The sequence below is a fragment of the Ictidomys tridecemlineatus genome, chromosome 7, assembly GCF_052094955.1.
Source record: "Ictidomys tridecemlineatus isolate mIctTri1 chromosome 7, mIctTri1.hap1, whole genome shotgun sequence".
In the NCBI taxonomy this organism is placed as follows: Eukaryota; Metazoa; Chordata; class Mammalia; order Rodentia; family Sciuridae; genus Ictidomys; species Ictidomys tridecemlineatus.
This window is the reverse complement of record NC_135483.1, coordinates 50,425,537-50,453,466: the sequence shown is the minus strand read 5'-3', so window position 1 is coordinate 50,453,466 and position 27,930 is coordinate 50,425,537. Positions and strand designations below refer to the sequence as shown.

Here is a 27,930-nt window from a genome sequence, read left to right as displayed (position 1 = left end):
ATTCACAAGAACAGAGACCTGAGCGCGCGTGCGCGCGCGTTCACACACACACACACACACACACACTCACATATACACACACACATTCACACACACACACAAACACACACACACACACTCACATACACACACACACATTCACACACACACACACACGATCTTATATTCCACGTAGGCAGAGCGCACTTGTTATATCCGCGATCAGGTACTGCGCAAGCCCCCTGGAGCCATTCGCATCCCTGGGTGCGTCCCCAGCGTGGATCAGGCAGCAACTTTGGCGCAGTCTTCCTGCCCCTTTCAACTTTTCTCGGCTCTCCCACAACTCCCAGAGGGCGGGTGGCGCCGGCTGGCCGCCTCGGAATGGGGTGCCCTACCCTCCCGGTAGCGCTGAGGGGCGGGGCCGAGCAGGCAGCCAGGAAATGCCCAGGAGTGTGTGTCACCTGCGCCTGCAACTTGTTGATTCCCGGGAGCGTCGTCTGCTGGGTCTGGACTTTCTCGCCCCCTTGTCCCCTGGGCGCAGCCCTGGGGAGATACAGAGACGCCCCGGCACAGCACTGCCCCCCAACTCCACAGCCATGAGCAAGTTGGGCAAGTTCTTTAAAGGGGGAGGCTCCTCTAAGACCCGGGCTGCTCCCAGCCCCCAGGAAGCCCTGGCCCGACTTCGGGAGACTGAGGAGATGCTGGGCAAGAAACAAGAGTACCTGGAGAACCGAATCCAGAGAGAACTGTCCCTGGCCAAGAAGCACGGCACGCAGAATAAGCGAGGTAGGCTGGGGTCGCGCCCCCAGGCCGCAGCTCTCCCACCTACCTCTGGCCCCTCCTTCCCTTGGGGACCATGGGGAGCAGAGCACCCTGGTCCCCCAGGCGGCAGGGTTTGCTTTACAGCCTTTCTAGGATCTGATGCTGGACCCCAGGGCCCGGTGATGAGGGTAACCTGAGCAAGGTACTTACCTGTATGGCAAAATGTAAGAGAGCTTCCAAAATCTCGAAATGAGCAATGCTTTTATGCCATATTTAAAAGACTCAAATTAATACAAAAAAAAAAAAAAAAGAATCCATTAAGGACCCCAAATCAAGTGTTCAAATCAAGTCATGATAGATATTACTGATTCTTTTTCTCTGGTATCTGGTATGTTATTCTATACGGCACTTCTTTATTTAAAATTCTTTTTTTCATGGGATATTTTGTTCATTACGAATTTTTGTATTGATTTTGAGTTTTAGTACATATTGCAGTAAATGTTATTTATCTTGAATACTGAATTTTCTGACACTCCCTTCAATTTTGCTTCTGGCTTTCCTTTCCCTAGTCCAGCCCTCCCACTCCAGTACTGCACAATTAAGTTTTCTGCTGTATGTTTGTGTACCAACACAAATCACGCATAAATCTCCAGTGAAGCATATTCTAGTTTGTTCTGGCTTACTTTGCTCCTCAGACTTTGAAAACTTCGACTGGCTGTTGAGTAGTTGAGATCTTTAAAAAAAAAAAAAGTTGAGGAATTAAATATTAAATTTCCTATCACTGGCTTTTACCACACACAAGGGACTTTGAATCAGTAATGATTCTTGGTTCTCCTGTTGCACCTTGAACTCTTTGTTCTTTGCCAGAGTTAATTGGTTTCTACAGTATATGGCTTTCTCTCTAGGACTAGATCCAAATGGTACCCATGGCACATATAAAAACCCAATGAGAAGATGAAGTGGTTTTGCTCTTATAATATCAGGCAGACACAGAAATAGAAGTGATAGAACTGGACTTTGCTTACCTCCAAACCCTAAACATCTGCATCCTCAAGTTGGGCTTCTTTAGTCATGAAGAAACCCTGGGAAGATTGAGCTCACCCTAATGATGCTGCCATTGTTTAAGGCAGGAAAGGAATGGTGTCTCATGGAGTTGAACTTGACAGCCTGCTTCTTCTTGTAAATGTAGGCATGATACTTTTATGGCCAGTTATTACTGGCAATGAAAAGGTCAAGTTTCATTTTTCTCTTCTATTGCATATATCTTTTAGTCATATTAAAGCTTGTTTTAGAGCTAAATAGTGGTTTCTATTTTTACTTTATGTCAGAAAATACTTTAGGAAGTTATTAAATGGCAGTTTCTAAACTGAGACCATATCATTATGGGTTGCTAAAATGTCACTGGTCAAAAATGTCACTGGTCAATCTGTTACTCCTCCCTTCTTCCTCAGTTTGATATGTGCTCTGACATTTGCTTAGTGCCTGTCAAGGCATCTTTCGACTTTGTCATCTATTTGGATTTGTGTGTAGTTTTGTCTGCTGTGGTTGCTTAGTAAATATTGGTTTAAAATGATCATAAAAACTGAATATCTCCTTCAAGGAACTGGTAAACATGTAGGTTTGCTTTCAGAGAATCACATGTAAAATAATATGTGTTTTATTACTTCTTTTTTACCCCCAGAAATGTCCTCCAATTGGCAATGCACTAAAGTGTGTCAAAAGCTAACTTTGTAAACACAAAGAAAATTAAAGACATTGTTAAGCGCCCCAGTCTAACTCCCTTGAATCAGGGAAATTACAGATGCAAGTGTAAAGAACAAGTCACCAATTGGTGTTAAGAAATTCATCCATTCTTTGCCATTTGTACTTGGAAACTTCACAGGTGTTATCCCAGGCCTGGTTCTGCAGTAGCCCTTGCAAGTAAGCAGCAGAGGCTGATTAGCATCAGGCCATCTATTGTATAAACTATGGAAAGAATTCAGTCACAGCCCTGTGCATTAGAAATGCTGTTAATATCAATACCTTCAAAATGTACAAGATAAAACCAAATGCTGAATGTTTTCTTTGATATAAGGAGGCTTATTCATAGTGGGATTGGGAGAGGGAGCATGGGAGAAATAGATGAACTCTAGATGGGTCAGAAGGGTTGGAGGGGAAGGAAGAGGACTGGGGTTATAAATGATGGTGGAATGTGATGATCATTATTATCCAAAGTACATGTATGAAGACAGGAATTGGTGTGAATATATTTAGTATACAATCAGAGATTGTATACTAAATATAAAATTGTGCTCTATATGTGTAATAAGAATGTAATGTATTCTACTGTCATATAAAAAAGAAAAAATGTACAAGATAACTTCATACACATCTAATTACCTCTGTTAGCCACTATTTTCACACTCATAGTAACTTAAAACTCTGTATACTCAATACTAAATGGTCCCCATGCTGCTTTATGTCATTGTTAGAATGGCTGTAATTTACATTGTAACCAGAGTGAGATAGTGAATGTGCAGTTAAAGCTTTGCTTCTAGACTTGGTTGGTCAACTAACACCCTGCCAAGTTTACAGCTAGCATTGTATTGAAAACTAAAAGTTCTTCAATGAACTGTTTCTGTACAACAGAAGCCTTGACAGCAATCTAAATGCCCACAAGGAGTTTTACTAGAAAAACAAGTAACTTCTAAGTTAGCAAGTGTTCGAAGTGGGATCTCATTGGTGAAATTTTAGATTAGCTAAGGTAGATTTAGAGACACTTCCTTGTCCCCCATGTACGAACTCGTGAGAAGAATCTACTAGGTACATTACTACTTAAAACCAGGTGGTATCTGAAGTTTGATCTCAAATCAGTATGGCATCCTGTCATTGGTTCTGGTGGATTTCTGATTTGAGTGCATCTCCCATAGGGCACAGCACCTTCTAGGAAATGTCACTGTCAGCCTCAGTGAGCCTTTCAAACAACGTGTGTTGGAGCATCTGAAGGACATAGAGTTGGGAATTCATTGAGCTTGTGAAACAGATTGACAAACTGTTTATGTTTGCTTACCAGTGCATGCTTATTTAATAATGTATTTGCAGAATTTAGTCAGAATCTTGTTTGCATGATCACTTGTAGAAAGGCAGTGCAGAAATATCTAATTCTCCTCATCTTAAACTTCTTTTGAGGTTACCATAAATATCTATCAAAAAGAATCTAAGTATGTATAACCAAATTGACTTTGTGATAACCATAATATCATGATATTTAATATTGATATTGGAGGCTAGGGATATAGCTCAGTTGATAGAGTGCTTGTCTCACATACACAAAGTCCTGGGTTCAATCTCCAGCATCCTCCCCTCCCCTGACACACAAAAAGGTTCTGTTGGTCCAAAGGAGTATCACTTAGAGTTGGGTAATGTGGTGCATGTCTCTAATCCAGCAACTTGGAAGCTGAGGCAAGAGAACTGTAAGTTCAAAGGTTAGCCTCAGCATCTTAGCAAGACCCTATCTCAAAATAAAAAATAAAAAGGGCTGAGAATATAGCGTAGTGGTAAACTGTCCTTGAGTTCAATTCTCAGTACCAAAACAAATGAAGAACAACAATTGGAGCAAGATTCATAATTTAATTTTTTTAGTTCTTCAGATTACTATCACATAACACCTGCTTTTATAGCTCGTGCTCTTTTCTATACAAAATCCAACTTACACATGGCTTAATTTTTTCCCCCTTTCTGAACTCTGTCACCTACAGCAGTTTTTAGTCTTGGCTACATAATAAAGTCACTTGGATGCCTGGAGTCCGCTCCTATAGATTCTGATATAACTCTCAGGAATGGGTTTAGGCATCAGACTTTAAAGAAGTGCTTCCAGCTGATTCTGCCCTGTTGCCAGGCTTCAGTATCAGAACTCCAAATCCATAGTAATGTGAATGAGATAGAAAAAAACAAGTCTTTTACTCTCTCAGTGCTTCCTGACCCCTTTCACATCATGCCCCCATGGCAATGATTATTTATACGCCTCACTGGGATATGGCAAGTCACCTGGAATTTCCATGCCCCAGGCTGGTGGGCCTCCAGAGTGTCAATTATCTTAGCCCACTGCAAACCTCTGCTGCCACATTGGTTTGGCAACATACCTTAGAGGTTACTCTTCTAATTCCTTTTTGAGGTCTTTTTTTTTTTTTTATAACATCCCTGACAGATGGCCGTAGGGATTTTGCTCAAGTGCAATTTCATGATTTAATTTTTATAATTTAATATAAAGGAACTTGGTGTCATAGTTAAGAACCTAGCCAGGCCTGGGCTTGATTTCTAGCCCTGTCTGTCACTTAGCAACTCTGTGACCCTAAATCTGACACTTGGAACCTCTCTCATTTTCCATTTCTTCATCTACATAATGCAGTGATAACAGATACTTAGAGTTTTGAGGATGAATGACATTTCTGTGTAAAGCACTTGGTATACTGCTCTATAAATATCTGCCTTGGTATATCATAGTAGCATTTTTTTTTTTTTTTAAGCTGAAGTCAACCCATTTACTGACCCAGATTTTTGTCTCCTTGAATAATGTTGAATCAATGTACTGTATCTCCTTTGTGGGACAACAATCTTTTCTCTGAGAGTCCTTTCCCTCATTCTCCTTATTTTTATTCCCTTAGCAAACCTCCTTTACTGTGCTGAGGTTTGTCCCCCAGGGCCCAGTTTACAGTGCAGCAGGTGAGACACCCAGGACACACCTGTGTGACCTGGGTGAGTGCCGCCTAGCATTTTGTACCTTACCTGCTCCTTCTCTTCTCACCCTAGTCATGGCCCTGATGCTTGTCTTGTTGAGGGCTGAGCAACAACTCCAGATATGTAATTAGATGAAAGAAGTGAATTCAATTTGTGGCTCTCTGTAGGCTTCCGCTCGCTGATCTCATAGGTTAATAGAAAGAAAAAGCTGAGACAGACAGGAAGTAAATTTGTCCCAAAGCTCTCCTTGGTAATATTACATATGATTCAAGGGAATATCTGGTGCTGAGGCTGCTCCCCCAGTTCTTCAGGTTGTATGGTGAAGTGAGTCGCCCAGGCAGAGCGTCCTCTACTTGAATGAGCTATCTTGCTTTGGAGTCTGGGCTGTGTGGACTGACAGGGATGGATTTGCTTTCAGAGTCATGCTGCAGACATGGTCTGCTGCAGAGCAGCAGAGCAGGGGTGTGTGCACAAGCCCACTCTTATATTAGTGATAGGAACCTCCTTGGTCTCTTGATTTTGCTTTTAACTGTACTTGTCTTGGGGCTGAATTCTTCCACACTCACTCACCAGTGACCAGAAGGACTTCAGTGTGAAGAGAATCACAACACAGCCAGCTAACACTGAGGGCAAAAGCATGGCTCAGGTAACCGCAGGACCCTGGCAGAAGTCCCCTGGGTGATATAGCTTACCTGGTGACCTCCTTTCTGAAGAGTTTCTCAGAATGTGGCTCTCCAGTTACCTGCATTAGTGTTCCTTCTGGATGCTTATTAAAATGTTTGCTCACCAGAACTTGCTAAATTTATTAAGTTTGTAGTCCACATATCTGAACTTTGAGGAAGCAGCTTAATGACTCTGATCCCCACCACACTTGAGGGCCTGTGAAATATTATTCAGTGCTCTGTTCAACTGCAAGACACTAATCTCTATTCTGTTCTCTTCCCTTATCCTATATCTCTTGATTTTCTCCCTCTCTGTTGTCATTCAGATACCTGGATGAGAAATATTTACCTACCATCCCCTCTGTTTACTTCTGAAGAAACAATTGAGGAGCTTCTGGCAGATCTTTATAGCCATCTGACTCAGTTTCTTTTCTTTTTTTTTTATGACCCAGTTTCCTTAGGGACATTTATATGTCTATAGGTGGTACAACTCAACCAGTTAAGGAGGGTTTCAGATTTATCTCATATTCAAATTACAACTGGGCATTCTCATATATTGCTCTGTTTGCCTTTGTTTATCTGATTATCTTATACTATACTCAATATTCCAGTGCCTGGAGGAGAAAATTTTTTTTTTTTTTACTGGATGATAATACCTAGGGTAGGTCTTCCTCCCCAATCAACTGTCCCTCTCTCTTCCAGAAATACAGATTGTAGAAATGTGAAGAAATGTGATCCTTCTCACAGCCTCTACCCCACCCACGTTTCTCTCCCTCACCTAGACAGTTACCCCATAGTGGGGGACCCTAAAACATATGCCCCACACCTGAAAATCCCCCTTGCTTAAACTATGATTTTAAAACTTCTCACCCCCCCCCCACTGCCTCTGTCTCCCTCTGATCCTGACAAGGATCCTATTTTGACTTAGGCCTTCACTCACACACCTAGGTATGGACCAGCACAGGGTGCCCTGGGCTTGTTATCTCTTTTGCTCTGTCAATATGTCCTCAGTTTGTGGATACTTTTTCAGGTGCCCATGTGACTTACTTTTTTAAACTAGATTTGGAAAGAGTTAAAACTCTTAGCCAGATGAGGACCCTCTCCTCTTATGTAAACCAACATGTCAAGCTTGCATTTAGTGCTTTACATTTATTTCTATTAAACATTCTATTTTGGGTTAAGAATTTTAACTGAAATTTAATTAAATTCATAATTTGAAATTTAGAATTTTTAACTCCAATTTTATTGCCCTTTATATGAGCTCTTTTAGTTGAATCAGCCATAATCAATGTTTTTGTTGTTACAGAGATATTTGTTAAAATATCAAGTAAGACAGAAAAAAGGACAGAACCTTATGGCTTTCTACTGGAGACTTCATTCCAAGATAACTTCTACATGATCCCAACAATGTTTCATCTAAGATTCAGCTACCCCTTGATAGATCAGCACTCAATGAGTTAGCTCATTGAGTGATCTCACCCACAGCTGTTCTTAATGGTGCCGGCATGTTTCTCACTGTTTAGAGCTATTCATTTTAGATAATTTTCAAAATAACAGGAAAGGAAAAAATGTGTGCTATTCTAGACAATGAGATAGAAGGTCAAATATCTAATACTCAGGTTTTGAAACTTAGATATTTAAACTCAGTTATTCATCTAGCTATGAATACACCTGACCTACATTTCAACCCATTATCATTTTGCTTATCCCACTTTTTTTCTCTTTTCTACACAAAATGCTCTTAAGTACCTTGTGAATCTCATACCAAAAACCAAACTATCTTCACGTGCCTGGGGATCATGGAAGTGATAGTGTGTTAGATTCATCACATTCACTAAAGAGCTCTTCAGAATGCCACAGGAGATTGTTTCAAGAGATGAGGTTTCAAGACTGTGGTCCTCAAAGCTTTCTGTATGATTTTCTGTGCTAGATTAGAAAGCCAGCAAGTGAACTTTCCTTGAGTCAGCATCCAAAGAAAATATGCCCAGAAGGTTAAACAGTTTGGCATTTTTCATTTTTGGTAACTCATATGGACTTGTTAGTAATCACAGTCTTATTTTCTAACTTCTCAGAATTAAAGTGTACGATATTACAGCTCTAAAATTGTTCTGTCATGTACGTGTGGCACAGATTTTGACAATTCACTGATGCATTCTGGCCACTTCCAGAAGAACATTTGGGACTCTTTGTAATGTTGCATAACACTACACCCACTTTTCTAAAGCATTAATGAATTCGAAACAGTATTATGAATATTGAAACATCCATTATTATTCTTCATTTAAATTCCACCAGAGTGAGAAGACACTATATTTGGGGAAACATGTATGTTAAGAAAAGAATGTGACTTTTCTTGTTGTCTACTATTTTTTTCAGCTTATTGAATCAGACAAAATAAGATAGAATAACATAGTTACAGGTTAATACAGAAAATCTGTATTAACCTGTAACTATACCAGAGTCAGAGGACTTGACACAGTTTCAAGAAACTATGGCAGAAGAGAACTGTGAGCTTACCCACATGTGTCCTTTTTTTAAACTCTTTTTTTTAATATTTATTTTTTAGGTGTAGATGGACACAACACAATGCCTTTATTTTTATGTGGTGCTGAGGATCGAATCCGGGTCCCACCCGTGCTAGGCGAGCGCTCTACTGCTGAGCCACAATCCCAGCCCCCTACATGTGTTCTTAAGGTGTTGGCATGTTTCTCAGTATTTAGAACTATTCATTTAAGATAATTTTAAAAATAACAGGAAAGGAAAAATGTATGCTACTATAGCCAATGAGATAGAAGGTCCAATATCTAATACTCAGTTTTTTAAACTTAGAATTCTTTGCTTTTTTTAAAAAAATATTTTTTAGTTGTAGGTGGACACAATATCTTTATTCCATTTTTATGTGGTGCTGAGGTTTGAACCCAGTGCCTCATGTGTGCTAGGCGAACATTCTACCACTAAGCCACAACCCCAGCCCCTAGAATTCTTTGCTTTATAGGTCAGGTTTGGAATGGGCATGAGTGAACTGTGCTGTTGTTCTATTTGTATAATAAGCTTGATTGCATGCGAATGTACTTTTTTAATTATCCTAGCTACTTAATATAATAGATAATATTGAGGACTTATTATTATTATTTTAAATCACATTCTTGATCTTCCCCCTTAGTAAATGTAATCAGGTTAATGCTTTCAGTACACATTACCAGTGATTTTGGTCTCTCCTGCTTCTACGGATTATCCTTTGGTAGAAGTTCTAACAAACACACTAGACACTCAATGAGCTAGCTCCACAGGTAGGGACAGGCCCCGCTACCATAGCCCTGTGCAACCTCATTAATCTCTTCCTCAGTCTAGCAATCTAGTGACTTAAAATACCAACCCTGTAATCACTACCCACAGAAGAAAACTCACTCAAAAAGGAAGCAAGCAAGAATGGTGATTCTAAAATTACAGGCAAAGAAAAGGAGCTCATTCTCTATGAAAAGTTAGGAATCCTGTATTAGAAGTGAAATCCTTGATTAAAAACTAAAATTTAATGTCAAGCTTCTAGCTTAAAGGAAATAAAGTCTTCAAAAGAAGTTTAGAGAAAAAAAATTATGCAACCCAATGTTTGACAAGCACTTTGGACATTTTGTTCTCTCTTTAAATAATTCCCAGTGAATCTTTTTGACTTTTTCACAGAGTGTTGTAGGCTACATAGTCATAATGGGTGTGTCTTATTTTTCTGTGGCTGTGACATTGTTCTGTGGGCCTTGCTCAGTAAGCATGCGGTTTACATTACCATTTATTTTGAATTTTTATTTGTTTCTTTTGAAATAGAGTCTTGATATGTTTACTTGGCTGGTCTCAAGATATCTTCCCACCTGAGCCTCCTAAGTAGCTGGGACTACATGCACATAGTACCACTCACAGCTATACCATTTCTTTCCACATATTTAGCACATACAGAGTGGAAGTAAATAAAACCTTGGAGTTTGAACAAGAATATTATCCTAATGCAAAAGTTACACTCTGTTAACTGCAGAGAGAGAGAGAACAAAAAAATTATGATTATGTTAAACTAATTTGTATACTTTTCAAAGATTGTATATGCAGCCAGGTGTGGTGGCCCATGCCTGTAATCCCAGCAGTTTGGGAGGCTGAGGCAGGAGAATCACAGTTCAAAGCCAGCCTCAGCCATTTAGCAAGGCCCTAAGCAGCTTATTGAGATCCTGTATCAAAATAAAAAGGTGTGGTGGGGATGTAGCTCAGGGGTAAAGTGTCCCCTGGGTTCAATCCCTAGAACCCCCCACCACACACACACACACATAAAGATTCACACATATAGATCCCATGTTATATCATTTTGTGAGCTTTAAATATTTAATAATTTTACTCATGAAAACTATCTTGATTTGTTGAGTGTTACTTGTCTTTGAAGAATTATAGAATAGGATAGTGTGTCATTAATTTCAGGATAAGTATATTTCTAAAGAGTTTAAAATACTAATACTCATCTTGAGTGACTCCAAAATTTGTTGACCATAAGTTCTCAAAGGAGTGGTCATAAAGTCATAGACAGTGAGATCTAAAAGGAATATGGTTTGTTGGTCCTTGAACTTCAAGTGATAGAGCACATTCGTGGTTACTTGCATAGTGCTTCAAACTATTGCTGCATCTCATGAACAAAGAATTTTTCCAATAAGTAGAAAATAGAACCACATTAAATATACACATAACATTTAAATAACATATTACATACATAGATGTATATATTACATCCCAAGTACACATATACCCTGTAAAATTAAGCATAAGAAGCTATTTCTGTTTTTTCTGTTAACATTTGCTGATTTCATATTCATACCATTTTTCTTATATTCTAGGTGACAGGAGGTCCACAAAGATTACCAATTTGTGAAGTTATGAATAATACTAGTAGCAAGTCAAATATTCAGTCAGTTATGTATTCTGCCTAGTGTCAAACAATTAATTAGGTTTTCACAAAGAATATCAAGTAGATTTTAATTAATGTATTGGTATGTTGTTCCAATAACAGATCACTTCTACTTGCCTGGCAATTGACCTCTGTAGCAATTAATTATAAGCGATGAGAGTTTCACTGGGTATTTAAAGTAAGTCTTTTTTGCTACATTTTTGCTTTTTCTATAGTTCAGGGTTGATAGCATTTTTGGATCATGAGCTTCCCCTTAGGGTTTACCTCCTCTAATATTCTCCTGTATGCTATCCTGACAGCAAGAATGGCCTCATCCTCAAAAGCAACTGTGAACCATTTAGAATGAGGCAATGAGCATTTTTTTCTGTTGGAAAATCACTTTAATTGTCCTTGTCTATTTGTTCTGTATCTGGCGAAGGAGGAGGGCACTGATCCACTTATCTTTTGCACTTTGTAATATTAATCAAACACTATGTTTTCAAATACAAAATGAGGTCCAAAGTTGTGGGATTGCTCACTGCAATATTCCACTTCCAAATGCTCTTTCTTTATTATATTATTTTGAAAACCTCTGATTTAGCTTCTCCAATCTCATTCCCTTTTACTGTTTTCTCAGGCATCTGTCTTGCCATTGTATAATCCCATATTTCATTGTTGTGTTCCAGGCTTTTTTTTTTAGTTTGCTATTTACCCTTCTTATGACATTTAATATTGGGAGACCTCTGAAAATATGGAGGTTATATATAAGATCCAGCTGGTGTGGCAAGCTGGTGTGATTTGCTCTATTTGTGAGGTTTATAGTTCCTGGTGTCCAATATATCTCAGCCAGAAACTTCATATTGGTATGAGATTTGCAGTAGGAGAGAGGTCATGTTTTTTTTATCGATCAGTGTATTGAGTATACGTGTAGATAGTCACTGGGCTTTATCTACATTGCTTCCTCTCTGAAGCCTTCCTTTACTCCAGAGATAGAGAGAGAGAGAGAGAGAGAGAGAGAGATTGATTCAAATCTCTCCGTGTATCCACTGTACTGTGTACATGTCTCATTCTCACTACGACTTGAGATGGAGAATGTTACTTATGCATGTTACTGTCCTTGGGGGCAGTGCCTATAACATAGCAGGTGCTTAATAAATGCTTCTTTTATTTATGTGGTGCAGGAATCCATCCCAGGGTCTTGCACATGCTAAGCAGGTGCTCCACTACTGAGTTGCACCCCCAGCCCTAATAAATGCTTACAGCATAGTGAATAAGCAATTGAATGTCCATTTTGTATTTTACCTTTCTGAGTTTGTCATCTTGTTCCTTTGTTCCTCTAGTTCCTAAAAGTGCCAGGCATGTGGTAGATCCTTAATAGGTGTGTGTTAGGTTTCTGAAATAAATGAATAAAGAATATTCTTTGAATGTGCACAAACCTAGGAAAATTCATAATGGGATGTTCCTGGCTAAATGACTGTTAAAATTTCCTAGTATTTTCTCAGCTGTTTCCAATCTAACCTGTGACTTTGAACAGAAAGATTTTATTTGTATCCCACTTGTAAAATGCTTGTGACACTTATTCAGACTGTGCTTTCTGAGAACTAAAATCATGTACCACAAATGGAAGGCACTGCTTAATTTACGAGGTGATTTGTATATGAATATGAACAGGGCTTACAGTAAACTTCCTCAAATAAAACCTGATCATGAGATTCCCCAGTTAAAAACAAAAGATGACATAACCAATTATCTGTGACATAGCTCTCTTAAGAACTCTCATAACTGGCTTAATCTTCAGACCCTCATCTATTAGTTCTTCCTTCCTTAGAGCTCATAGAGAAGAGCTGACGTAATGCAGTTTCATATTTTATGACCAGGGTTGTCTGAAGTCACTGGATAAAATGGCTCCTAAAAGGTTCTTCCTGTTTGCCAGGATTAGCAATGCACACATTTATACATCCTAGATGAGAAAACAGACTGACCTTTAAAACCAACATGCTTTACGCATTATACAAGCAATGAAGCTACAGCCCTTTTTTGCTATTTTAAGTTCTTTGGAGCAAATGACTGAAAGTCTTCCTCCTTTGGCAGCAGAATTGTATAGGATGGCTTTTATTTTGATTGAAGTGGATAGTTCTTGCATTTCATTCTCAATCTCCAGTGGTCAGCAGTCAAGACTCTTCTGTATTGACTTATGTTCTCCTGAACATAAAGCACATTGTTCTTCAGCTCCATTGCTAAAGGGACGTCACTATTATGTGAGAAGACGAAACTCTTGGCTGTTTCTCTACCACAGAGGGATATAATAGGTTCTTTTGTTTTAGAAAGAAAGTTGCCCAGTTCTCACCAGCTGCTTAAACACACATGCTGGGAGTCTGGAAAATGTAATTAAACCTTCCAAACAAGTTAAACTACATGGTTCTAAAAAGTGCCCTTTGCCATATCAGGAGCTATGCTTGATTTGCAGCATTTGTTGCATGCCTTCTCAAAAAGTCATAGTAGTAGGGCTGGGGTTGTGGCTCAGCGGTAGAGTGCTTGCCTAGCATGTATGAGGCACTGGGTTCGATTCTTAGCACCACATATAAATAAATAAAATAAAGGTCTATTGACAACTAAAAAATATTAAAAAAACAAAAGTCACAGTAGATGTGAGATCTAGTCATGTAGGAGTCATTGGTTTTACCTATGCAAGATTTATAAAAAAAATATTTAAATCAGTATTTAAAATTAAAATTTGGGGACTTTGCTTGCAAATCCAGATTTCTTACTTCTTTGGAATATATGGGGGGGCTAGGCCTGTAGATCTGCAGGGCAGCCATAGACAGAAGCCCAGAGGTGTTGCTTCTATTAGATCATGTACATGCTCTCTGGTCTCTGGGTCCCCCTTACTTCTCTTGAGGTCCTGGGTCTGAGGCTGAGGCTAGTGTCCAATGCACTAGAGGTTGAACCCAGAGGCGCTTTATCACACTGAGCTACATCCCCAGCCCTTTTAATATGTTTTATTTTGATATAAGTTTTGCTAAGTTGCTGAGGCTGGCCATGAACTTGCAATCCTGTTGCTTTAGCCTCCCGAGTCATTGGGAATTGAGGTGCATGCTGCTGTGCCTGCCCTGGCACTGTTTTTTAATGTTACAGTAGAGAAACGTTTCTCTTTCTCATAGGAGAGAAAAGAAAGAAAGCCCTTTTCCTGACCCTCTCTCTGCTTCACTTACTTTCATTACCTTCCTGGCTCTGTCTGAGTTTGGGACTCTGGTGTCGGCCAATCTGTAGTTTGCAATATGGGAATTAAAGTTGAGGTCCCAATCCTGGGTGAATTTCACATTTCTCCTAAATATTTTGAGAGGCAGAAACCATGTGTTAACATAGGCATTTAAAATCGTGTCCGAACCAGAATTTATTAATAATTACCATTTTGCATATTGTGTGTATCTCCCCGTTGGGGTTCCGACAACCTATGAAGGAAATGGCCATGAGGACAAAGACCCCTAATATTTAGTTATTATGCAGTATGTGCCAGGCATGGCACTAAGCATTTTACTCGTGTTATTTCATTTAATCCTTAACAACTGAGTGAGTTATATTCCCATTAACCACGAGGCTAAGCAAGTTATTTAAAGCCACATACTTGTATATTGAGGGAGCCCAGGTTTGGAAGCAGGCAGCTTCTCCGTTCTATTGTTGTCTTCTAGTGTTGTTATTATTCCAGTGAGGGGACATCAGTAAGGAGAGTTAAGGGTACACATTAAGATTATTATGCGCAGTTATTAAGTGGTAAAGGTAGGATTAAAATATAGGTTTGGAGACTCCAAGACTTCTTTATACCAAATTATATTTCTTAATTTTAAAAAAATCTATGATTTTTACTAGGAAATATGGCATATTTCTTCATGGAAAACTTGTAAAATTTTCTGGAAGGAAATGTTCTTGGGTCAGTAGATACCACTGCACAAAACAGCCTGGCAAGTGAGGGAGGAGACCCCCTGGAAACGTTCCAGAGTGCTGGGGGAAGAGATGTGTATTTGCTAGTCAGCTTTTTAGGATTCTCTGCTGGAAACCATGGTTTGCTGTACCTATTGAAATGCACAGCAGTTTTGTAATATTGTGTTCCTATTATGGTGAGTTATACCGAAAAAAAAAAAAAGTAATTTGTTTTCAAGGGTTATCAGAATTGGGATAGACAATCTTATTAAGAATGTTATATAAATCACTGTCATTGATAGTAATATTTAGTGGCTATGCCCCTGTCATTCACAGGGGCTATATAAATGATCCCAGTTCTTATAATTCCCAGGCCTGATTTAATCCCCATTCCCAGAACAACAAACTAAAGCTCAAAGAAGCCAAGTGACACATCTGTTAAATTGGGCAAGAAGGTCCACACTCCATACTCTTTTCACTGGACCATGCTGTTATTGTACTGTGGGGCACAAAATCATGAAATTGATTTATTTAATATTAATTTATTCCATCATCTTTAAAATGGCTTATTGTTGTATGTGCTCTTGTGTGTTTTTTTTTTTGTGTGTGTGTGTGTGTTAAGTGGCATAAATCATATCATGCACACAAAGCACTTAGCACCAGTTTGGCATATAGAAAGTTATTCAGTAAATGTTACTTTTTTTTATGTATTTTATTGACCCAGTCGTAGGAACTGGACAAGTTGCTGGAGAAACAGAGACGTAAGATGCTCTTTCATCAAAATGTTTATAATTAGGCACAGGAGAGATGGAACAGAACAGATTTTACAAATAATTACAATACAGTGTGGTGGATTCAGCAGCAGCTGTGGATCCACAGACAGAGGGGGTAGCCCAGGGGGTCAGCTGGCCATTCTCCCTGTGCATTGGAGAAAACCTTCCTACAGATTGGTCATTAATGTGGTAAGGCTCTCTTAAGTGTGATCTTGTAAGAAGGTCGTTGAGCCAATTGACTTAAGAAAAAAAATGTTTTAGTTCTTTCCTAAAGGACAGATTAAGCAAATAGGAGCTGTTCTATAATTAAAGTGTAAATGCTGTTCAATAAAAGCTTAATTGTGATACCACACCCAAAGAGGAAAACAGCAGAGCCTGCGGTAACCCCGGACCCCACAGTGGGTAGGGAGGGTGGGAAGGAAAGTCACCACTGCCAGGAGGGAGAAATAGTCCACACTGAAAGCAAAGCCTTTCTTGGGCAACTGTAGGAGTCCCCAAATGTGTGCTCACTCCCTCCTGTGGAAGGAAGCCTGCCTGCCGGCATTCCCACTTGTTCCACAGAGCCGTGGGCAGCCTTCTCCTTCCAGGAGAGGCTTCTGTAACTACAAGACACACAGCAACTTACACGAACCATTCTAGCCTTTCATTTATAAATATGAACCTACAAGAGACAAACAGAAGCATTTTGAGGAAGAGCAGTTATGCAAAAGCATCAAGGTAAGCAAAGCAGACAATGGAACCCAAGAGAAGAGAGAGAGTTTCAGAAATGAAAGGTGGAAAACAAACACCTTGTATTGTATCTTCAGAGTTCAAGAGGCTATTGCATCTTTGAGACAAGAGAATGCTGCCATCAAAATCTGCAGGTAGAAAACAAGAAGTTAGAAATTAAAAACATAATTTAAAAACCAATTAAAGGGCAAGAAAAAGGTAAAATGAATATAGGTGAAGATGAAATTAGTAATCAGGAAAATAAAGTCAAGAAATTCTCCCTGGATATAGATCAAAAAGATGGAGAGACAAACTAATAAGTTAGAGGATAGAGCCAAAGAAGCTGGTATCCATCTCACAGAGGTTTCAAAAGAGAGAAAACAGAATGTTTATGTGGGAACGGGTGATGGTTTAGATAATTAAAAAATAAGTGGGGATTTCAGAAGAGAGTGACAGAAATATTGGAGAAGAGAGAAGAAACAAAAGAAATAATGGAACACTTTTTCCTTAAGCTAAAAGAAATTTTTATTCTAATTCTTCATAATAAAAATGCTTAGTTGGAAAAAACAAAAGATAAAAGGCACATGCCTAGAATTATCCTAGGAAGATTTAGTGACTTTAATATAAAAAACAGAATCTCAGATACTTTCAGAGGATAAACAAAAAGGCAAAGCATTTACAAAGAAATTAAAATATTTTTAATCAAACTTTTGAGATGTTGACTACTGCAAAACAACAGAATAGAGTCTTAAAATTTTAAAATATTTGGCATCTAGAATTCTGGAAAAGTCTGAATTATCATGCAAGTTTGAAACAAAATAAAGATGTTTTCAGACCTATAGGTATTCAGAGTTTACATCTATGCACATTTATATAAGTATATCTACAGTATTTTATCTATATACTAAAAAATACTTTGCTGAAAAAAGATTCACTTCACTAGAATTTAAAAAGCCATCAAAGAGAACAATGTAGAATATAAGGAGCAATAGTAAGAAAATAAGCCACTAAACATACAGATTAGTGTAAATAACTAGTGAAATTATGCATATGATGCTTATTATTGAGAAAGAGTCCCTTAAACAATTGAAAGAATAGCAAGAAATTTGTTATTAGTCATCTCGAAGTAAAAAAAAATTGCAGATTATTTAGACATGTGGGGTCTGGGGTGGGAAGGGAATCTTGTTTGGGAACAGTAAATTATAGACTGATTAATTTTCAATAGGGTTACAAAACTTATTTAGTTATATGTGTATATTTTAAATACAAGTATATTTGTTAGGAGAATAAATTTAGTATATGCACAAATTATCATGAAAAAATGAACAAAAATACTTGACTAATCTACATAAAGAAAAGAAAGCAAGGAGGACAAAATATACAGCAATCAGAAGACACAGAAGTTGACAGTAAAAAGATCATATTTGGTAAAATCAATTATTACAATAAATGAGGCTGAGTTAAAATCTTACCCTAAAAGACAGAGACTATGGCCGAATGCAGTGGAGCATGCCTGTAATTCTAGTGGCTCCTGAGGCTGAGGCAAGAGGATCACATTCAAAGACAGCCTCAGCAACTTATTGAGGCCCTAGGAAACTTAACAAAATCTTGTCTCAAAAAAAATATAGAAAGGGCTGGGGATGTAGCTTAGAAGTTGAGTGGCCTCTGGGTTCACTTCCCAGTATTGCCCCTCACCAGGAAAAGGCATCTATTAAATAGATTAAAAATACTCACACCAAATAAACACATCTTGTAGTCAGCTTTTTCACAACTGTGACCAGAAGATCCAACAATAAAAATTTTAGAAGAGAAAAAGTTCACAGTTTCAGGGGTTTTAGTTCAAGTACCACCAATTCCATTGCTCTGTGACTGAGGTGGGCAGAACATCAAGGTGGAGGGGTGTGGTGCAGGACATGGCCACCAGGAAGCAGAAAGAGTGAGAGAACTCCCCTCACCATGGACAAAATATAAACCCCAAAGTCATGCTCCCAGTGACCCTCCTCCTCCAACCATACCCTACATGCTTACAGTTACTACCTAGTTAATCCCCATCAAGGGATTAATGCACTGATTAGGTTAAACCTCTCGTAATCTGATCATTTCACCTCTATGCTTTCTTGCATTGTCTCACACGAGAGCTTTTGAGGGATTCCTCATATTTAAACCATAACAACATTCGAGTATATGCTATTTTTAATAGGCATTCTAAAAAAGGGCAAATAAATTTTGAAATAGAGGTCCATGAAAACGTTTATTAAAAGCAAACTGTAACCAAAAGAAGGCCAAAATATGAATATAAGACAAGATGGAATTTAAGGAAAAAATATAAGTGGGATATAGGATGATATTTTGTGCTGATTTTTTTCAAAGTCCTTGCAGTTTATTAACCTTCTTGTGAAAAACTGGCACAATTGCCACAGATAGTCATGGTAGAGTCTTTACTCTGCATTTTGCTGGCACTAACACTGGACTTTGCAGTTCCCCTGACTCCCTTTGTTCTATTCTTATGTTCCTTTCACTGTTTTCTTGAGGTCTTTGTCTTCTTGTGTATGCCATGTCTTGCAAGCCTATATTTGTATTCATTTTTCTTTGCATAACCCAAGAATTATAAGTCATGCCAAAGCCATCACCAAAATGGGTTCTAAATCCAAAACCAAAGATGATGTCTGGGGTGGTCTTGTACATTTTGGCTTGATTTTCCTGAGAATCTGTCTTATGTACTGTTGTCTTCTCAAGGTGAAGGAAATCAGTAACCATTTGTTCCCTCTGAAGTGGTCAGTTGGTCATGGACTTCCTGGTCTGGATATGAATGTGTCATTCATGATGGTGGCTGATCCTCAGGTAGCCAGAGAGGGTTGAAAAGAGCTTCACGGATGACTAATAAAATCTATTAAGAAAATACAATGCCTATGAGTCTGTGCACCAGTGAAAAAACAATGGAATAAGTAAATTTTGTTGGAGTTACGAAAAGCAATTCCTGCAAACAGAAGGAGTTTTCTCCCAGAAGTATGTTGTAATAACTCATCTGATTCTGTCCAGATCCACAAACTATTTGAGTTCTTTTGTCAAATCCATTTAATTATCTTTATGCTAACATTCTTCTTCTATTTTTTTCTTGCACTTCCCCCAAATGCTTTATCAAAAATGAACATTTTAGGGGGCTCAGCAGTAGAGCGCTCGCCTTGCAGGCATGAGACCCAGGGTTCAATCCTCAGCACCACATAAAAATAAATAAGTGAAATAAAGGTATTGTGTTCAATTACAACTAAAAAATAAATATAAAAAATGAACATTTTAGGGCCTGATAATGTTGCCTTTCAAAATGCTAAAGTCAAAGGACTCTTAGTTTTGTAGTTTCAAATTGATACAGGTAAGATTATCTTGCTAAGGGGTGAATAAGAAGGTTATTTGGATATTGTTTCTCTGAAGGCAATGTTCTTTTATGACACCCATATGCCATGTACTCCTTGAGGATGACTCTAACTGCACTGATTTCACGGATACTTGGTTAGATGTAACCTTAATGGCCATTTCTTAATCATTTCAAATCAAGACATGTAGGTCCACACTCCAGGATCTGGTTCCAGCTGCCACCCATTAGTGGTCTAGCTTTAAGCAAGTCACTTAATTAATCTGCGTCTCCATAAACTCACCTTTAAGGAAGCAGGACTAGAATTGACAACCATTCAGGTCCTTTGCTCCTCTAAAGACTTGTTTTGTTTTGCCTAGTTTTACTCATATTTTTATCTTTTTAGAAAAATCCAATATTGACAGAATTTTTTTTTTCTGTGTTATATTTCATGGAATATTATAATTGACTTTGCATCCTCTGTTATACCTTGCAGATCTTTGGAAGAAAGCATAACACAGTGTTTGAGAGATGTCACCCTGTAGTGTCTCAGGAGTGTTTGGTGTGCGCTTTGTCTTAGGTGTCATCAGTTCTGAGTCTGTGGGTGGTGTGTGTAAATGCCTTGAGTAGTGTCTCTTCCCTTAATAAAGGTGGTCTCTCCCTTGTTCAGCTGCATTGCAGGCGCTAAAGAGAAAGAAGAGGTTTGAAAAGCAGCTCACTCAGATCGACGGCACCCTTTCCACCATTGAGTTCCAGAGAGAAGCTTTGGAAAACTCCCACACCAACACAGAGGTGCTGAGGAACATGGGCTTTGCAGCAAAGGCAATGAAAGCTGTTCATGAAAACATGTGCGTGACTTTGTTCTCCCTCTGAATCATAAATGCCCTCAGGGTTGGGAAAAGCCCTTGAAATTATATGATGATTTTAGCAGGAATCTCTTTACTCATTTGAGGCTCTTTGGCATATTGAATGGAATGCTTTCTCAGAGGTAGATCAGAGGTTGCCGTGACAAAAAAAGACGAGGACAAACCAACCAACCACGAAAAAAAAGAAGGATGTACATTTTTATCCTTCATGTTTCTTAGTTCTCTATGATTGCTTGAAATTCCCTCTCTGTACATACCTTCATTCTGTAATTAAAAAAAAAAAAAACAAAACCCTTCAGTGTCAACAACATCTGTGCAGGCATTAGAACTGTGTAATAGTGGTTGTCCAACTTGGGTGGGAATCTGAGCTGTTAAAGGGAACAGATTCCAGGTTCCTGGAAGTAGGATAGGATTTTTTATTTGTTTGTTTGTTTTTAACCAACCTCCCAGGTGATTCTGATACCACCCAAGGTTTGAGAACTTTGTAGAATAGATACAGAATATAGAGAGAGTAACAGTTGTGGGAATGAAATTTTATACTTTGGGGCTCAAATTTGCTGGCTTATCATCCCGGCTGCCCAGAGACAATCCCTTGGGCAGATTGCTTTCTCTCTCTCTCTGATTCGGTTTCCTTATCTGTAAATTGGAAATTTCGGTGAGATGCTAGATGAAATGCACTTAACACAGTTTTCAGAGTAAGCACTCAATAATCATTCATAGTGGTAGTGGGGCTGGTGGCAGTTTGGTTTACACCCACATTGGGAAGTAAATGCCAGTGACCTGATCCTTTCCTGGTGTTGGTCATGACAGTGGAATCTTGGTCAAAGATGCATAAGAGCAATGAATGCCTGAGGGATGTAGACAGATTTGCACAGATAGGAAGAGTGGAAAAGGCAGAGGCTGGGGCAGCGAAGACAGCCTTGTGAACATTTTCTTGCCTTTGTAGTCCATTAACAATCAGCCACCATTTTGGCAGCTTCAGAGAGGTCATTAGATTTGTTATCAGACTCTAAATTCTCTATGGTTGCTGTAAGCTGGGTGCTGAAATGTACAAATTAGTCTCTCCCCAGGTAGCTCAGGAGCATCACGCCATTGTGTTCCTTTTGAGAAAATTTCACACCCAGCCCCAAACTTTAACAACACATTTCTCATTCTCCTTTTAATAAATATATTCATTATAGATATAATAGTAAGGATTGGAGATGAAGGGTATAGGAGAGTGATGAAAGTATTCTTTTTGATTACTGCGTGAAAATATGTCAGAGTACTCTGTGGTCATAGCATATAGAGAGAATCTGATAAACTCAAAAAGAGTGATTCTACTGGGACACAAACTTTCAGTGTTTAGGTTACTTAATAATGAGAGACACAAGACAGTGTCTCTCATTATTAAGTAACCTTGTATCCAATCAGCTTGGCCTAGTTTCAGAGCTGAAGGAATGATATGGAGACAGAGTATTACAGAGACATCTTAGACCCTGGGGACACCAACAGCTTATGCTGTTGGGTTAGCGGCCAGTGGGGCTCTGGTGCTAGAAAGTGCCTTTAAGCCTTCTTCACCTAGGCCCATGGCCACATGGATTCCTTTGCTGTAGTTGCTGATTTTTCTGGGGGACCCATAGGCCAAATCCTTTTCCCTTTAATAATCTCCTGGGGCATCACACTCTGGGAAAACCCTCAGGGCATCAGGATCTGGGGTATTATAGAAATTAGATCTCTAGTCTCAGAGTTCAGCTTCTACAAATGCTGCTTTCAGAAAGTGGCTATTGAGAGCTGCCGTACATATCTCCATCTTGGTGGTCCCCGGTGGTTCGTGGTATATCTCCTACAGAAGTAATATATGGTAGTATATATCTAAATTTTTACAAATGCCCTTTTAGACAAAATTTCAGAATGGCCCCATAAATTCTGTTATAAAATAATTTGATTTGTAGTAACTCCTAAAGGTAATGGATATTTACTTAATATTTAAAATATAGGTGCATATAAAGGATTGTTAAGTTTTTTGAAATGCAAATTTATCAACTTTATAACAGTGGGAATTTTTGTTATGCTACTGAAATAATTAAGAGTTTATATTATGGGCTTGGGATATAGCTCAGTTGGTAGAGTGCTTGCCTTGCATGCACAAGGCCCCGGATTAGATCCCTAGCACCACACACACACAAAGTTTATATTAAATTGACTCATTGTGGTGGGGTTTGGTGGTATATACTTATAATCCCAATTACTTAGGAGGCTGAGGCAGGAGGATCACTTCAGCTCAGGAGTTTGAGATCCGTCTGGGCAACACAGCAAGATTCCATCTCAAATAAAAAAAAATCCACTAATTTTTCATTTGGGATTATGCCTACATTTTTAATTTTAAGGTAAAATCCTAAAATATTTCAACAAATTATTATTTGCTAGGGATCTGAACAAAATAGATGACTTGATGCAAGACATCACCGAGCAACAGGACATTGCCCAAGAAATCTCAGAAGCATTTTCTCAACGGGTTGGATTTAACGATGGCTTTGATGAGGTAGGTAACACAATGGTAATGTGGTTTGTGGCTGCTATACCACAATAGGGTAGCAGCCCAGCGGTATGTAGTGGGTAGATTCTTTTGTTCCTTAGAGAATAAATGATATTTGTTGAAAATGTACTTCTTTTAAGGGGGAAATGAAGAGTTAGTAGCTCTGATTTAAAGGAAAGATTAATCTAGTTTGGCAAACAGACTCCTAATTAAGTTTTCAGCTATTAAGGAAAAGCGGCATGTGATTATGTAAAGTTACTGACTTTTAATGGTTGGAGTCTGAATAGCCCCATTAGGAGGGATCGAGTGCTCACACATCTGGGCAAACAAAGCAGACTGTGTTGCTTTGCAAAATGCAGGCATCATGCTTTGTAGATGTTAAATTAGAGGTCTGGCTGCTTCTGTTTATTAGTCAGATTATGAAACAACATAATGTGGGGTGGCATTATTAACACATACATTCTGTTTAGATTAATCAGTCTAATAATACAGAGAGGTGGTAATTATGTTGGTGGTGTTTGCACTGTGAATTTCAGCTGCGCTACTCGAAGCATACACAAGTAGGACTAGGGCATGTTTAAAAACATGTCCACATACTAGAGTAGCATAGCAAAGAGTCCAACTTCCTTCTATGTGATACTAAAAACGATACATCTAACAAGTACAATGTGGCTCCATGGAATCCTAGAAAGTGAGAATTGAGTGATAACTGAGTTTTAAAAATGGCATAGACCAGAGGTTGGAGAAATATGGCTTGAAGACCAAATCATTCCCTTTGCTTGTTTTTGTCTGGCCTAGAGCCAAGAATGTTTTTCAGTTTTGTAGTATTGTAGAAAACAATTACAAAGAAGACTATGTGATAGAAAGATACGTGGCCTGCAAAACCTAAAACATTGCTATCTGACCCTTTATAGGAAATATTTGCCAACCCTGGTGTGTAGACTAACAAGTATCTAATGCATGCATTGTGGCATGGTGGAAAGGGCCTTGGGCTTATGAGGACATCTTAAGTCCCTTTACTTTTCTCACCTGTAGTTTTCTCATAGATAGAATGGAAACTCTTGGATCACTGGATTATCTCCAAAGCTTACTAAGTTCTAAAAATCTTTTCATAAATGATCAGATAAGAGTTTGGAACTGAAAGGCTGAAAATGATGGAGGAGATAGCTACTGTGTCCATCATATTTCCTGAAGAAAGCATCAATATCTTTCTGGTGCTGTTGGTAATTGTCAAGTACCCATGGCATTCTGGGCATGCATTCAACATAAAGCAGCTCATTCTGCCATTACCACAGTTACTATGTTTGTTTTTTGAGCAGAACTAGGCATCAGACTATTCATTTCTATTATCATTTTATTTATATAAACTGAGGAGAACTGTAAAGCACCTAACCACACCATCATGCTATTTCACATTACCTGATGGTATACACCTTCTTATTTTATTTTTTTAATGTGCAGTCAGTTTAATAGAAGTCAACTCTGCAAATCTGATACTCATGAATTTGATCAATGAGGATTTGGCTTAAGTATCTCCTCTCTTGCTCCATGATGTTATTAACCTCACTTTAATACATTTGTTTACATAGCTTTCTCCCAGATTTAAGCATGCACTCCTTGAATGTGGTGAGTGTGGATTCAATTTTGCATCTCTAGTACTGAGTTCAAACTCTGTCCTAAATTTGTGGAATCAAGAGTGAATGAATGAATAAAGAATCTACCTGGTTGATTATAAGGGTGTCCCAGGTCATTTCTAATTGTGATAACCTAAAAAATTCAATGATGGTAAATTTAATTTTGACTCTTGACTTTTTCCTGAGGGGAGCTGATCTCCATCTGAAACTTATGGAGGCAGGTAGATGTGAAATACTTCAGGTTATCTCAGACCTGGTACAAGGTGACGTACATCCTTAAGATCTCAAACTAATGTTGCCTCTCTACAGCTTTTGTTCAGGGAATAGTTTAAGATTAAACCAGACTCTCTTGGACCATTGTTAAAGAAATACATTATACCTGTCTTTGAACTGAAGTTGTATTAACCCAAGCACACACATGATTTATGTTAACTTTGATGATTTGATAAAAGTACCACAGTATCTCTGATTCTTTTTATTTTTATTGCATTATGGTTTTTGCTATGCTTACTGTTCTGTTTTCAGTAGCATTAGCCCAAATAAAAATATTTATTTCTTCCAATTAAAGTTTCATCGCTTCTCAACAGGAGAAAAGAAGAGAGCATATTGAAAAAATGACAGGCAAGGTGTAAATTTCCCAGAAACTGAGATTATATATTCAGCTAGCACAAATTACTTGAATGGCTGTTTACTGAAGTATTATAAGATTAACTACAACAAATTTGCACAACCCCAAATATTCATTTTCTAATCATTGCTCAGTGTTGCAAAAAAGACTTAGTTTTAAAATAAATATTCCATTTCACTGGGTTCTCACATATCAATTGGGTAGCAGATGTTCTTGTTATTGTGTTTAAGGAAACCCACTTCTTGAAACGTTAACTCTGTAATTCTTCCTTTCTCCTACGTTCAGGATGAGTTGATGGCAGAACTTGAAGAACTGGAGCAGGAGGAATTAAACAAGAAGATGACAAATATCCGGCTTCCAAATGTGCCTTCCTCTTCTCTCCCAGCACAGCCAGATAGAAGGCCAGCCGCATCCTCCTTTGCACACCGATCTCGAGCAGGTCTGTTAACCATCTCCACTACCCGTGTTCTCACAGTTTCCTAAAAATAATAGCCAGGTCCCTTCCTTTAGTACTCATTTACATTTGATTTCATAAATAAACACATTTTATTTGTTAATTCATACCTTTTTGTAGGCTGAAAGTGGGAGTGATGCCAATGACTAATTTTTAAAATCACTTTTATGTTCCAGCCTCTTCCAGGAGGGTAGAAGACGAAGACGATGGTATCAAGCAATTGGCAGCTTGGGCTACTTAATCTAAAGTGGAATTTCCTGAAACCGAAATCGATGAACTATGCATGAGACATAAAAAATATTTTTGTCAAGTTCAGAAGTTAACAAAGACCCTGCTTTATATTTACACTGGATGAGTGAATAATTGCCTTTTGAGCCTCATAAGTAAATGTTAGGAAAGGAGTTGGCTTCTGAAAGGATCCCTCCATGTTGATGGTGGGGGGCACACGTCTGTCTCCTCTGTTGGCTCCTGTATTTCCCGTCCTTGAGTTGATGTTCTCTCTCTATTTGTTGAAAGCTGAATTCCACTGACATGTGTGATATGTAATAGTTTACAAGCCATTTATGAAGGACACGTTTAGGATAGCTGGGGAAACGTCTTTTCCTATGTGAATGCAAGGTTGTGTGTTGTCTATCCACGTTGCCCATGGTAAACCTAAATATGTGGAGTCTCTTTTAGGAAAGACTTCTGGTGGGGAAGTCTCCGTATGAGTCTATACAGAGTTGCACTTGAGTCTTGCAGTTTAAAATCTTAAAGGAGCTTTAATTGACATTTATTATGCCAATTAAGCTTGGAATGGGGCAATGGATGCATTTCCCCAAATGTCTGAAAGCACTAAAGGCTTACACTGCTGAGCGAGAACCTCTGGGGTGTAATTTAGCCACTTAGGGAGCTGCGTTAACACTCCCAGGCCATTATGATTCTGTTGTGGCTTCTGTGTGCTAAATGTGAGTGTTCATTCTTTTCTGTTTTGTGCTCTCTTGCACTTTTTTTTTTTTTACAAACTTTGTAACTATATAAAAATATTGTCAATTCAAAATATGTCCTGAATAAAATTTTGGCCATAATTGTTTTTAAATGAAGATAAATTATAAGATTATGTATTACTCATAAATGTCATAAACCATAAAATGATAAAAATCATTATATAATGTGATCTGGTATTCACTACATTTATTTAGCAATATCGTGGAATGGGAAGAACACTAGATGTGAAGGTAGGACTCCTAGTCCCTCTTCTGCAAATGGCACATGTCATAAATTCTCTGAGACCTTGTTTCTTCATTGGGAAATCTAAGGGCTGGGCTGGATGATCTCTAATGGTTCCCATTCTGCCACAGGCCTTTTGCATATGCTGCTCTCTTCGGTAATATTCCTACTCTATAGAATATTGACACTAAATCTCCCTTATTCCTTAAATCTTAGTTAAAATGTCCTTTGTTTCTTGATTTCCCAAACTAAATCAGGTGTTCCCATTATATACTTTTATAGCGCTCTGCTCCCTCTCATACATATTTACTTGAATAATTTTTAGTTATTTTTTTTCCCCTGTTGGGCTGTTGTAACCACGAGGGCAGGGACTGCATATTTTTTTTAGTTCAACAGTCAATCTCCAGATCTTTGCACCGTTTCTACTATACAGTAGGCACTGAATCAACATTTATTAAATGAATGGCAATTAAATTTTTATATCCTTTAGACCATGATAGAATAACATAAGCTAGATCTGCCTTTTCTCCTCAAACACTAGAAAACTGACATAGAGTACACGCAACAACAGTTTGCAGACATTGGACAACAGATAGCACTAGAGAGAGATTCCCACAGGAAGGAAACCAATCACATAAGCACTTCCATGGCCCTGGATCATTCCTCTATGGGGAAAGGGAACCCAAACAACTTGGTAGTCCTGCTGAGCTTAGGAAATTTGTGGAGAAACATTCTGGGAAGGAAGTCGCTAGGGAGAGAAGGGGAGAGAGTGAGAGAGTGACTGCACACACAAGAGGGTAAGCGTGCCCCAGCCGGCAGGCAGGCAGGCAGCAGCGATGGCC

The 27,930-nt window shown here is 38.5% G+C and overlaps 1 protein-coding gene and 1 pseudogene across 1 annotated transcript; one reads left to right on the top strand and one right to left on the bottom strand.

The window, feature by feature from the left end:
* Positions 1 to 404: 404 nt before the first annotated feature.
* Positions 405 to 27,035, top strand: Chmp4c (charged multivesicular body protein 4C). The gene is made up of 5 exons (XM_005335999.4): positions 405 to 765; positions 20,450 to 20,627; positions 23,055 to 23,169; positions 25,711 to 25,864; positions 26,056 to 27,035. The coding sequence occupies exons 1-5, from the start codon at positions 420 to 422 to the stop codon at positions 26,118 to 26,120; spliced, it is 858 nt and encodes a 285-aa protein (XP_005336056.2). The 5' UTR covers positions 405 to 419; the 3' UTR covers positions 26,121 to 27,035.
* On the bottom strand, positions 18,814 to 19,229 carry LOC110599201 (small ribosomal subunit protein eS24 pseudogene; annotated as a pseudogene).
* Positions 27,036 to 27,930: the final 895 nt, after the last annotated feature.

What these genes read in the sequence shown, in the direction of transcription:
- Chmp4c (XM_005335999.4), top strand. Translation starts at nt 420, where the DNA reads ATGCCCAGGAGTGTGTGTCACCTGCGCCTGCAACTTGTTGATTCCCGG. An exon ending in AAAGCTGTTCATGAAAACAT is followed by an intron (nt 20,628 to 23,054) that starts GTGCGTGACTTT and finishes ATTATTTGCTAG; the next exon opens with GGATCTGAACAAAATAGATG. An exon ending in TGCACACCGATCTCGAGCAG is followed by an intron (nt 25,865 to 26,055) that starts GTCTGTTAACCA and finishes TTTATGTTCCAG; the next exon opens with CCTCTTCCAGGAGGGTAGAA.